Raw genomic sequence first — 14,353 nt, 5'->3', positions numbered from 1 at the left:
ACAATGATTAGCTAATACTTGATGCTCAAGAATTGTTACTGCCCATCTAGTAATATGAGCGAAGTGTAATATTTATTTATTTGTGCTTAAATATGTTTTAAATGAACATTTTACATCCTTATAACCTCAGATGGTCCAATAATTATTGTGAGATATGAGTAGCTAAAATGGAAACACATCATTTTAACATTATTTTGTTTCAAGTGGTTTATTGCTGCTACTAGACTAAGAATTTCATCCAGTCACTAATATCAGAGACCTTAATTTGCAGCCTCTTTTGATTTGTAGTCTTTTAGAAAACATGGTAATACATTTGCTATCAGGTACCATTATTAATATAATTTAAGTAGACTCATTTTAAACAAGCTATTTCGAATATATTTGGGTTCCATGGAATCATATCAGTTAGACTGATTACACGCAGTAACAAAATAGCTGAGGAGAGAATCATTTCAAAGTAGAAGTCTAAAGTTATGGCAATATCTTCAAAGTACAAATGCAGATCGTAACACACATATTTCCTATTTGCTGTTCTCACTCCATATGAAGTCACAAAGATATCAAAATTGTCCATCTGTTCGGTGATTATCCTAAGACACCGACAGATGCCCCCTTATACCTAATTATTCATCATATTTCTTGCCAGCTGCTCAACCTAAATGATTTTTGTTAATAACTCAAGGACAGACGACTTTAGAATTGACATTTTGTCATGAAATAATACAATCAAAATGGATGTTTAACAAAATATATTGATTGGATTTTGTTCTGCAGTTATCTGAAACTGACTGTGAAAAATGTAAGTCTAAACATTCAAAAATGATGCAGTAGAACTTTTAGAATTTTGTAGTTGTTGATGATCAAAGTGGTACAGTGTTCACCATTTAAAAAAAGAACCCTTACAACTTGGGTTCATTATAAAGCATTTTATCTTAACATGTTGAGAATTACAAGTATTGAACTTTAGAGCATACCTCTCATAAATCAGATTTAATGAAGTCAAGTCAATAAATATTGCCTTGGTTGAATGGATAATATAAGTCCTGGGTCACAGAGCAAAGTACGTAGATCATGCTCCACAAGCAGTCATATAAATGCTTTTAATCATTCACATGATTAGCCTTGATATAATAATTCACGAATAAAGTAAGTGACACTCATGAGGGTGGAGTAACTTAATTTTTCAAAAATGGGTAGAGCAAATAAAAAAAAATGTATTTGTATTAAGTAGTGTCAAGTGCATAATATTTCAAATAAGTTTTAAACTTGTATATTTAATAAAATAGCAGAGGATGTGGAGCTTCTTTTTGAGCTGGATAGACAGCTTTATCCAACTGCACATGTTGTGGGTTGTGAGAAAGTGCCTATATTGTTGCCTAGCAGCTGTCTTGTGTGCAACACAAAATGTTCTCTTCCCCCTCAGAAGATGACATTCTTTTTGTGTGTACTTCTTCATGCATTCGAGAATAGCTCTTTAATCCTAATTCTTCATTATCATTACTACTATACTTCAAAACTGCCAAACTTCCCTTAGCTTAATGTCAAGTATCTCTAAATTGACATTAGCAGGCATATTTGTTTACATCATTTTTTTTCCTCCATTGTAATCAATGCAATGTTTGATTAAAAGACTTCTTTGCCAGACTTGTTGCTAATCTTGTTGCTTATTTTTCCTCTGGCTTCTAATGCTGTGCTCACTCACTGGTTAATATCAGTAGGATCTTTTACAAATTGTTTTTTTTTTCATTTTCTCATGAGATAGAATTGCAAATTTTATGCTTATGACCTGAACTAATCTCTCTCCGTTTGGTATTACACCATCTACTCTTGTGTGGTTGTTCTTTTGGAAAAATATTAAAATGGTGCTTACAGAATCCGTTGATGTTTTGACCTTGTGCCTATTATAGACTATTATTCTGCTGTTACTCACTGTTCAAAGTAACTTCCATTTATCTCAGAAAAATAAGATGTTGCAAATGGCTATCCTGTCATATAATTATTAAAGTATTGAAGTTCTTTTGGCCCTAAAACTAATAAATGACAGAGTGCAACATTTTCTAATTGATAAATTTCCAAGGCTGGACTAAAATTTTCCCTGAAGAGTTATTTTAACTTTTTTATGATATTTTAAGCATGTTGTTCTATATATTTTCATGGTGATAAAACTTTTTAATGGGTTGATGATAATGTAGATACAAATGTAATATGAGCCCATTAAACACTTGTTTATTCATTATGTTGTTTTGAAATTTTGCTGATCTTTCAGTCATTCTGATATTCAATTATAATTTGCCCTGTTTTCTTATGACTTCATTACTTTCATTAACACTTCTGCAATTATCATCTTCCTCACTATTTCCTCCCATTGTCTTTGATTTTGTCACATTCCCTTCCCTATTTCTTCTGATCCTTTCCAGCTTTGTATTTGCTTTTATCTCCCCTATAATTCATCCTTTATTCTTTTTATGTTTCATCCTGTTCTTGCCTTCCTTTATTCTAATAATTGATGTATTCTGTGTTGTGAATTCAAACCTTTCCAATTCTTTTCATTATTATTCATTTCTTTCCTCCTTTATGTCCTTTGAGCAAGTCTGTCTTAATTTTCTTCTCTCTCAACCATGGATCCAACAAAATATGCCTTCGTCTGCCCAAGGTATTCTATTGCAACAGAGATTCAAAAAGGTTATTGAAAGAAATGGTGTGATTGTTGTTTGAGGTGAAACATAATAAATATTTAAAGAAGGAAGTACAGGCATGGATAAGAGTTGCAGCTGCAGCATAGAAAACAAATTTGCTTTTCCACTGTTAGATACTAAATTAATTTTTGCATGAGATTCCTACCTAATTTGCAGATTGTTTTCCTGGAATGTGAAGCTGTTATACACTTCAAAACTTTGGAGAGGTGATTTTAATCCTATCCTGGTTCAGCAAATAACATGCAGGTGTACAGTTAAAATCACCGTGGTTACTTATCTGCTTAAAAATCATTGACCAGTTTGGATCCTGATACAGGCAGAGATTTCAGTCATCATCTATGATATTGGATAAGCTTGTTTTGTTTTACCCTTTTTTCTCCCTCTAGACGTGGAGGATGAGCCCAGCCTGAAATGCTGGGCATATCTTCCCACTCTGCATTTCACAACTCCTACACTCTTTTGTCTATGTTCAGTTGTCTATGTTCTCACCTCTAACTGCTCCCACTCACTCACTGACCAGGTAAACTTGTTTGTAGCTTATCCCCATGGTCACCCTAGTTTTACCCTATCAAAGACAACCTCCTCTTCCACCCTCCCTGTATCTTAACAAGCTTCTTTTGTTTCCTTCCCAGTTCTGACGAAGGGTTTTTGACCTGAGGCGTTGACTCTGTTTCTCTTCTCACAGATGTGGCCTGACCTGCTGAGTGTTTCCAATGTTTTCTCTTTTTTTATTTTAGATTTACAGCATCTACATTTTTTTTTTGATTTTCTGTCAAAGTAAACTTGGAGAGAAGGAGGATTTTGCTGTAAGGTGAATTTAGTCATTTATGCACCTTGCAACACCATTAGTGCTCTGCTTGGTTTTGCAAGCATAATGTGGGTATCCCCAAAGGCTGGTCATTACCTTTACCCCGTATCACTATGGAATAGCCTTAGCAACCCATCTTGCCAATTAAATATACTCTTATCTGGAGCAGTGGGTAACTTGCACAGGCACCACTGATCTGAATCTGACCCGAGTTAAATAACCGCCCTTTGTGTTCAGATCTGTTGTTTAGCTTCAGGGCCATGTCCTTTCACACTCTTGGACATGGTACGGTCGTGTTATTGAAAGTGGAAATATTTTGGGACTCATTCTTTTATAGTTGGTAGTTTGAAACTTGATTAAGACATGTACCTCTCCAAGTCTAAATCCAGTCAATGGCACACTCTTAAGTGTAAAAATCCTTTGAAAAGATCAGGCTTTGTGTTACAGGAATGTTTGAACTGAGAGGAAATTTAGACATTATATGCAAATTAAGCTTTTTAGTAAAAGTTTCTTTACTAATGAAAGTTACGAATAAAGATTCATTCAGGACCACATATTTAGGTCTAGGGTTTCTGGTGATTTACGCTGCTTTTCTAGGGCAATTACTGAAAAGCAGCATGATAGATCTTGGGACTTCGTACTTCTGGGATTTTCAAAACAATTTGGCAAATTGTGCAGAAACCTGACCCACACACTCAGATCGAAATGATGAATGTGATATGTCTTCACTGTACATGTTTCTGGCCATTCAAGGAAGATCTTGCACAGATGTACATGGTACACGGTACAGAAACAAACCATTCAGCCCAACTAATCCATGCTGAGGTTCAATCTGCATTTGAACCACCTCACATGTGTTCTCATCTATAGCTACCAGTATAGCTCCCATTGCCTTCTCAATCAAATGATTACCTAACATCCTCTTAAAAGCACCTAGACTCTTTGCCTCAGCTACTCCAATTTTCAGCACCTTCTGGGTAAAGACAATTCTTCTGAATTCCCTATGCTGTGTAGTGCAGGACATTACAGTTTAGTCAGTCTAACCACTGTCTCAACAGTATGAATAAACAGTTTTGTTACCTCAGCAAGAGGGTAACCGTGGCGGACAGATTGTTGCTGGTTGTTTTCACATTGCTGTAAAACAACAGGATTATCAATTGTTTATGCTTCTTCTGCAATAGCCTTTTTGTTTTTTTTTCTCTTTAATTGCACTTGATAGAACAAAGAAACAGAATGCTGGAAGAACTCAGCCGGTCAAGCAGCATCTGTGGTGGTAAGAGGTGTAAACTGATGTTTTGGATTGAGACTCTGCATCAGGACCTGACTTTGCTGATGTTGACTTGCAAGCTGATGCAGAGTCCCAACCCGAAATGTTGACTGACACCTTTTGCCTCCACAGATGCTGCTTGGCCCACTGAGTTCTTCCAGTGTTCTATTTTTTTTTGTAACAGATTCCAGTATCTGCAGTCTCTTTTGTCGTCTTGCACTTGATAGACTTGCTTCCTGCCATAAACTCACAAAGCACGCTTGGATTCTGCAACAAACATTATTTGAACTCGTTTCAAGATTAGTGGTACTAAACAATACATATTTACATAATTGCCTTAATCTCTCTGATGGTTAGCTGGAGTGCTGCTTAATTCTTTTGGAATTTCTAACCAAAATGCATTTTTATCTCATTCTTCTCTGAAGTTATAAAGAAACCATATAGATTGTCTACGTTATTCCTGCCTTTTAAGCACATTGGGTTTGCAATTCCAATGCTGGTGCTTGTACTTATCATACACGTGTGTGTATAGGAGGAAAGTGCATGCTGAATGTTAAATGGCTAAATGTTAACCAGTGTAAAATGACTATAAATTCACAATTGCTTTATTGTTGGATGAGACCTATGCCAGCATTAACACTCCTGATCCATTAGAATGAACCACCAAATGTTTGTATTTAAGTATTTTTCAAAAGCTGAACATTTTCTAGACTTAGGGAGTCAGCCAATGCATTAGCAGGAGTGATTTCATTTGGTGAAAATACAGTTTAGTATCCCTCAGAGGACCAAGATGGGCAATATCTACAAAATTATACTTTCACAATGTATGCTTATTATTTATAATTTAATTCCCTTGTTAAACAGCTACCCTATTCATCAAAACCATAGGGAGTTTCCTTCAATTTTTACATGTGTCCTGGAACCTATTTCTTTCAGTGAACTGCTGGGTGGTACTTAGTTGTAGTGCACTATTTTAATCCCGCTGTTGTGAATTATCACATACTGGGAAATGAGGTTATCATTCACAACCATGGAATAAACTGTGTATATTTTCCAGAAACAATGGGTTGTGAATCATTGTCTGAATTCTGACGATTACATTATATGATGAATCAGAACAGCGATTTAATTTTGACAGTGTAAACATAAATAATTTTCACAATACTCTCGTAGTAATGTACTTTTGAGCTTATTGCTGTAGCTGGTTTGGAAAATATTGCATTGGAAAATATTGCATTGGAAAATATTTAATGCGTGTTTTCACACCAGTACAAAGAGTGAAGATCACAGAAGTTGGCAGTGGATTGTGTGGTTGTAGGTCTCTAGATTGGTGGAGCTCAGAAAATTCACCTTGAACTGCCCTGTAATGGCCTATTGGCATATTAAACTGTGGGAGGGGATCCAAGGATAGACCAAGGGAAGTTGCAGCAGCCATAGGGATGGAGTGAAAGATTACTCACCTTCACTTTACAGGTGTTGATGCCCTTTTTCTACCAAGTGAGACACCTCAAAAATTCCCTATAATTGGTTATAAGGGGGGGGGGGGATCTTAAACTCGTATGATATTAAAAAGGTTGTGTTTGAGTCAAAAGTAATAAATTTAAATCTGAATGTGAAGACAATGTGGAAGAAGTAAGACTGAACTGGAAAGATTTTCATCTTGATTTAAATCATTGTATGTAGCAAATGAACACTAACTAGACTGTTCACAGTATAGCATGCTGTATACAGAATGTCCTATAGGAGTACAATCAAGTTCACTTATTGCATATATTTCTTATGTGCAAATATATTCTATCATTCCTCACTAAAATGATTTTGCATTTGTGCTGATAATGGTCCAATGAAAACAGTGGGGTGCTTTGGACCTTGGTGACTTTATGAGAAGAATAATGGAGACAATTATAAACATATTGTACTCGGAAGGAAAAATACAGAGGGCAAGCAGGACTGGATTGAAAGAGTGATAACATAAACAAGAAAAAAATAAACTTTATCTTTTTAAAAATCTCCAACAACAATTGACTGCAAGCAGGAGTGCTATTCAACTCTGAAGTATTCCCATTCTGGGCAGAGAGCGACTGGCATTACTTAAAATTATTTGTCATTAAAAAATGTACTTACACTCTTAATTATTGGACTTTTTAATATGTAAAACCCCAGCAAATTCTTGAAAATAATGTGAAGCTATGGGTAGATGTCAGTTATGGGAAGCAAATGATGGGGCAATACAAACCAAGTTCTAGAGATTCACAACTTGCGATATGTCCTGTTGTCCTTGGAATTTACAAGCTGATTTGCATATTAATAACAGAGTGGATGCCTTTTCAAAGTAGTTAAAGGATGTCTTTTCGAAGCAATTAAGTTCCAAAGTAGTTAATGTCGATAATCAGAAGAATTTGCACAGAAGGTACTGATCAATAATTCAGTGAGGTGACCAGGATAGTTCCAGATCCAATCCCAGGATAGTTCTGCTATAGGATAGGCTACCACAACAGTAGAATTTGTTAAGGGTGTCCAGGAAAGTTTTCTGAATCAATATGTAGATGGCTGTACTAGAGAAGGGGCTGCACTTGACCTCCTTTTGGGAAATGAAGCTGGGTAAGTGGTTGACGTGTCAGTGGGGAAGCACTTTGAGACCTGTGACCACAATTCTATTAATTTCAAGATAGATATGGAAAAAGATAGGACTGGTCCACAAGTTAAAGTCCTAAACTGGGGCAAGGCTAGGATTGATTGAGAGAGGCTGTTTGCAGGTAAAGGGACACCTGGAAAGTGGGAGGCTTTTAAAAGTGAGATAGGAAGAGGTCAGGGACAGTACTGTTAGAGTGAAGGGCAAGGCTGGCAGGGAACTCTAGTTGATGAGGCTCTGCTCGGCAAAAAGGAGACATGTCAGGGATAGGCAGGTGGGATCAAGCAAGTCTCTTGAGGAGTATAAAGGATGCAGGAGTACACTTAAGAAGGAAATTAGGAGGTCTAAAAGCATGAGATACCTCTGGCAGATAAGGATTCTTCAAGGACATTAAGAGCAAGAAGTTATCTTGGGTCAATGTGGTCATCTGTGTGCAGCTATGGGAGATGGGCGAGGTCTTAAATGAATGTTTCTTCTCTGTATTTACTGTGGAGAAGGATATAGAAGCTAGCAAGATCAGGGAAGAGAACAGTGGTATCCTGAAGCATATTGACATTATGCAGGAGGAGGTGTTGGCGGCCTTGACATGTATAAAAATGGATAAATCCCCGAGGCCTGACCAAATGATTCCCAGGACATTGTAGGGACAGGAATGCTGGGGCAGAAATTTTTTTAATATCTTTGTTAGCCCTGAGTGAGGTACCAGAAAACTGGAGGATTGCTCATGTTATGTCTTTATTTAAGAAGGACTGCAAGGACAAAGCAGGGAACTACAGGTTAGTGATCCTTGCATCAGTGGCGGAAAAGTTACTGGAAGGGATCCTGAGGGACAGGATTTATTTGCATTTGAAAAGGCAAGGACTGATTAGGCATAAAAAAAACTATGATGCTGGAGAAACTCAGCAGGCCAGGCAGCATCCGTGGAGAAAAGCAGGCGGTCAACGTTTCTCTAGTCTCGCTGATTAGGGATAGTCGGCATGACTTTGTTGGAAGGAGGCAGAGGAAGGGTTGTTTGTCAGATTGGAGACCTGTAATCAGTGGTGTGATGCAGGGATCAGTGTTGTGTCCTTTATTGTTCACCATATACATTCATGATTTTGGAAGAGAATATGGGTTCTGATTAGTAGGTTTGCAGATGACACCAAAATTGGTGGTATAGTGAAGAGTGGTTGTCTAAGGTTACAACAGGATCTAACTCAACTGGGAAAGGGGCAAGGGCATGGCTGATGGAATATAACTAAGACAGATGTGAAGTGATGCATTTTGGGAAGTTAAACCAGACTACGACATACCCAGTGAATGGCAGGGCTCTGGGGAGTGTCATTGAACAGTGAGACCTTGGAGTACAAGTACATAGTTCCCTGAAAGTGGCAACACATATAGACAGTGGTGAAGAAGGCGTATGTATGCTAGCCTTCATCGGTCAAGGCATTGAGTATAGGAATTGGGACGTCACGTTACAGTTGTGCAAATCGTTGGTTAGGCCGCACTTGGAATACTGTGTGCAGTTCCGCTCGCCGCGCTGTAGGAAGGATGTGATTAAGTTAGAGAGGGAGAAGAAAGGATTAACAGGAACATTGCCCGGACTGGAGGGCTCGAGTTAAGAAGGAGAGGCTGAATAGCTAGGACTGGTTTCCCTGGAGTGAAGGAGGCCGAGGGGTGACATTATGGAGGTTTATAAAATCATGAGGGGCATAGATATAGGAGATAGTCACAGTTTTTTTATACAACTAGAAAAATTTAAAGGGGATCTGAGGGGCAAGCTTTTCACACAGAGGGTGGTGGGTATATGGAACGAGCTGCCAGATAAGGTGATACAGGCAGGTACAATTACAATGTTTAAAAGACATTCGGACAGGTACAAGGATAGGGACAGTTTAGAGGGACATGGGCTGACACAGGCAAATGGGATTAGTGTAGAGAGCATCTTGGTCAGCATGGTCGAGTTGGGCCAAAGGGCCTGTTTTCTGCTGTTTACCCTATGAATCTATGAATTGACTCGGTGGTTCTGCATTCGGAAATTGGCTGCAGCAATTCATGACAGCAATATAGGGTTCCCTGGAACTGCGTTGCCACTGATACTTAAAGGAATGCCTGTGACCTATGCTGAAGTCAGTTGAGAATCATACATGCATACTGTTTTCTGGGTTAAGACTGACTGCAAATACTACCTGCAGGTATTTTGCATCACAAAACAGAGTCAGCAGTTTCAGGGGTGTAGAGATAAAATGAGGAAAATAATAATGACCCACTGTACTTGGTCTTATTATTTCAACATTCTGTCAAATTACACATTCACAATTGTAGTAGGAAATACTAAAGTTCAGACACTACTGAATTACAATTAAAAGCATGTAAGTGAAAATTGTTATCAATGTTTTGCTCTGAATATTCAATAAGTGAATCCTTCTGGCGAATGCAGAAAATGAGCCATTTGCTCAGCAGGAACTGACTGCAACATCATTACTAAGGCAATGAATGTGCTTGTTACAAAATGCTGCAGGAGGTTTATACAATACATCTGACAGAAAAATACAACTAATGATACCAACTTTTGGTTGAAAGATCCATCCTGTGTCATGTGTGGTTTGTTGTTGCAGAAATGTCCCAGTATACCACTCCTTTCAGATTTTCTTAATTGTATTTATTATGAAAAATTAAGTTTGCTTAATAAGGATAGAGAGCCTACCTGGTCACAATGATTAATTACTGCAACATTGAACCTGTTCAGATTTGGTGACCAAATGGTTTTGAAATTGCTTTGAAGTTTTCTGAATATTAATAATGCAATTGGAAGCAGTTATTTTCTGGCTCAGATACATTTACAGGCATTTGATATTCTCTGAATTAAAACTGGAACAATTTTTGAGAAAGTAAAAAATTTCAAACACCAAGAGGAGAAAAGGCACATTTGGAACATAATGTCACAATAATTGGTTGGAGCTGTACCAGCTTCATATTTGCAGGTTTTTGGCAGAGGCTGATAATATACAGATTATTACGTGTTGGAGTCACAGCTTTTTCCCAGCTTTGTCTTCAGTTTTTGGAATGAACTCATTGTCATTGAATGGCCAGATTGTCTGACCCATTGACTGGCGGTTACTGGAGTAATTGTTGGTACTGCATTTTTGATCATAAAATGGCCAAAACTGCTGAGTTCCTGGTGATTTCCAAACTGCCAACCTCCTGATCTCTCGCCCACTGGCAAGTGGGCCCCATCACCACGCCACTGGGAGCTTAATCTCCTGGCCCGTCCATCAACAAATGGCCCACCCTTTTCAGTGATAAAGTCTCTGCTGAGATTTTTAATTGCATTTGGATCATTGACTGAGGAGAGGCCTCATATTGAGTGAACCCTGGGAAGTAATTTGGTGTTTAGCTCAATCTGGGACTTTGTAGGCTGTTGGTCAGAGGTACAGTATATGGTTCAAAGGGGGAGCAGTGGTAGGAGGACCCTGGGATGCAGGTGGGGGCAGTAGAATACAATTTCTCCAGGTTTGGTTGTTATCTGCAATGGAATGAATCTCAGTTTTCTTATAGTTAACTGATATTTAATCATGTTGATTGAATCCCAACCGCATTTGTTGTTGGAGCAAATCAATGACCATCTGTGCATGTGGGCTTTGGATTTGGGAGACATGAGAGTAGAATGCATGCATATTTAATGCATTCAGGGGCTGGGCAGTTGAGGCACACAGGTTGAAGGATGGTGTGTTTGAGTCACAATGTACCACCAAGTAGTTGGCTAATACACTGCTGTCCTGATGTGTTGAGTGATGATGGAAATAATTGTATATTTACTGCTGATTGTGGTGAGTTGGTTACTCCAAATGGATGCAACAATAATTTAACATATCCTTGTTTCTGTACAGGAGAGTGACCTTCTGACATTTAATATATCTGTGCACCATTCCTGGTGGAGTGAACATGGTCCTGGCTGTGTTAGAAGAGAGATGTCAACCAACTATGTGAAAAGTTTGGATGGCCATTCCTATATCTCCGTGATGGGCTGCATTATTGATTACCAATATATTGAGGTTATTCACAGCTCCTCACAAACTGCTGGCAGTAAGTATGCAATCAGACAATAACATGCTGAGTAATGTCATAAAATATTTGTGTTCCTCTGATCAACATGGAAAGGGTGTTTCTTTAGATGGATGACCGTTATCAAACCACAGTTAAATATCAAGAATTATGTTCATTTGTAAATTGTTGCTGTACAGTCATAAAGTACAGCTCTATAAATTAAATAATAAATCGCAAAATAAAATTCGTATTTGCGTTATAAAAACATCAACTTTGGTCATGATTACTTGCATCCATTTAAATGTGTTGTCTCTGGGTAAGTTGGATTGCTCATTAGATCAATAAATAATCATAACTCACTGTTTACTGGACAAGTCCTTGCAGGAGTGAGATGGGCAGAAATGGATTATTTACTATTCAGTCATTGACCTCCTTTGTACACATTTGATTGGCAATTATATCAGTTTATGATAACATACTACCTTCCCTTTGAAATATTCCCACTTAATAGGAGAGCACTGATTTGAATTTTAGCAAAAAATAAAGTTTTAAGAAAAGTAACCAGTGATATTGGCAAATAGTTCAGTTTCCCTTTCATAAGAGATTCATTAAAAATGAGATGGCTTTAAACAAAATGCTTACAAATTGGGACAACACAAGGTCATGTGTTTGAATCCTGGCAAATTTACCTAGGGAAAGGGAAGCTCTAAATGAATGTCTATGGCACAGAGTTCAATATCTAAAGTCAATTTCAAGCTCTTTAAATTTACATGAAAAGACAAACAAACCAAATGGCAATTTTAAATTTTAAGAAAATGTATAAAACCAATGCATTAAACACACAAAAAAGAGGTCTTAATGGTTGGCTAGACAGATTCTTCTGAAGCCCAAGCCCAACTTTGAACCCAATAGAAAAAAATCAAAATGCTGAAGGGTTGTGGCTCCCCTGGAGGAGCCAATGCGAATGAGCAAGGAAGGAGTAATACCTGGGACATGACTATCACTGATGTAACATTGATCAATGATGAGGATATCTGCTTATTTAATAATGTTTAAGCCTCCTCATTTCTCCCATATCCCACAAAATCTGTAGAAACTGTAATCACACACTTGTGTATGTGAAAGCTCTTTGTATAAAATTAAGGCACATGGGAGATTTCAAATGCAGTATGGTTCAGGGTTTTGCACAGAGCTTGGAATCTGCCCTGATTGTCTCCATTAGCCCAGCAGTGAAGCCTGGCATCCACCATCTGGTCAACAGCTTTTACAGCTTTCATCAAAACTCTGAGTTTTGAGGCTCTGGGTACCTTTTACCCCAGGGGCCTCCAGGACTTAATAGCAGTGGGAACTTCAACACATCACATAATCCTAACTTGGATATATCATCATTCCTCCATTGTCACTGGGTCTACCTCATGGAACTCCCTACCTAACAGAGTACCTTCTCCTGAAGGATCGGATGGGCAACAAGTACCGGCCTTGTTAGTGACATCACATCCTAAAAAATGAATAAATAAAACAAAATATCCAACATTTTGTTTTGCTTCAATTAATCATCGAGGTTGCTGAGCATGGCAAAGCCTTCAAGGTTGTCCTCCCTCAGGTAGCTCCCTCCCTGTCACTTCAGCAGTGGCCTGCTGCTTGTCAATCAACTAGCCCAGTAGGCTACAATTCAGGATGAAGTGACGAAAAGTGAAGCTGGTCCTACAGCGTGTCAAGATTATCCTCTTCTCCTCTAGTCTCCACAAATGAAGTTCATCAATCTTCCATCTCCCATGTAATAGTCACTGGGGAAGCGCCTTGTAGAAGCTCTGGAAAAGATAAAACCACACTGAGTCGGGCAATAAAGGAATGTACAAGGATGATTGGTTTAATTTTGTATGCATCATTGTGTTTGCTGGTGTTTTGTTTGTAATAATTTGATCTCATAGAGCCTGAGCAGAAAGGTCTTTCTTTGTCTTAGCCTACTGCTGCCTTCCTTCACTTTCTTTAGCAAGCCTTGCTGATCCCTAATCTCCTGCTCCTCAGCTGGATGGCAAGAGCTGTTATCTTAAAATGTCAGGGAGATGCAACATGTGATTCAGTATCAAATCCTATTCCCCATTTTTCTTCAGTTCAGACCCAGAAGCAGAGCCACTAATTGAATATGGCAGTGACGTGCTTGGCTCTCGTTGTAGATCTGGGAGTGTGCAGTGCACGTTGGTTCCTGTGTGGAACCATGAGCCACATTACATGTCATGGAAGAACCACCCTTTGACGTACCATGGTGGAGTCAATCCCAAGCACCAGAGGGAAGCTGCTGTCACTGTAAACCCTGTCTGGTTCTCTGTGGAACGAGACAATGAAGTGTGATGGTGATTGTAAAAATACTTTGTTGTACAGGATGCTCTTATACAAAATTGCACTGCAAACTATGGGAAATAGTTTGCAGTTCAATGCTTTAAATGAGCATTCTTATATAGCATTACACAACAAAAAATATAAGAGCACTCTTTGCCATAAGCAGTGCTGTCCTTGCCCTGGTTGAGGCTGCAGTTGTAGCTGTACCAGAGGCAGAGTTCACTCATGACTTGAGCATTGATGTCTCACTGAACTTGAGGTGAGGATATTGCCTTCCAAAGACCCTTGGTGCACATGACCTTCTGTCGAGAGCATTTGCCCCTCACCTCTTCTTCCCTCTTTCTGCAACTTACCAGGTCTGTCATTCTGCCATTCATGCTCGTTTAACAGAGGAGCTCTTACCAGGCTGCCCTTGATTGGCAGCACAGTCTATTATGTGACAGAGAAAATGTACTTTTAGACCAGCCAGACTACTCCCTTTAGTATAATTAAACTTTAACCAAGTATAAGAAGCCTCCCAAAGCAACTACAGCCTGCAGAAATAATCCAGTAATGCACCTGGAAGTGTTTCAAGAACTTAG

At 38.5% G+C, this 14,353-nt stretch overlaps 1 protein-coding gene across 1 annotated transcript in view; it reads left to right on the top strand.

Moving 5' to 3' along the window:
- LOC127578804 (sodium/potassium-transporting ATPase subunit beta-1-interacting protein 3-like) overlaps window positions 1-14,353 on the top strand; it is a 132,812-nt gene that overhangs the window by 81,400 nt on the left and 37,059 nt on the right. The window contains exon 4 of the mRNA XM_052031270.1: window positions 11,276-11,464. Within this exon, the coding sequence (XP_051887230.1) occupies window positions 11,276-11,464 (189 nt within the window). The remainder of the gene's footprint in view (window positions 1-11,275; window positions 11,465-14,353) is intronic.

Source organism: Pristis pectinata, chromosome 16 (assembly GCF_009764475.1).
Source record: "Pristis pectinata isolate sPriPec2 chromosome 16, sPriPec2.1.pri, whole genome shotgun sequence".
In the NCBI taxonomy this organism is placed as follows: domain Eukaryota; kingdom Metazoa; phylum Chordata; class Chondrichthyes; order Rhinopristiformes; family Pristidae; genus Pristis; species Pristis pectinata.
The sequence above is the reverse complement of the archived record's forward strand: the minus strand, read 5'-3'. Positions and strand labels throughout refer to the sequence as shown.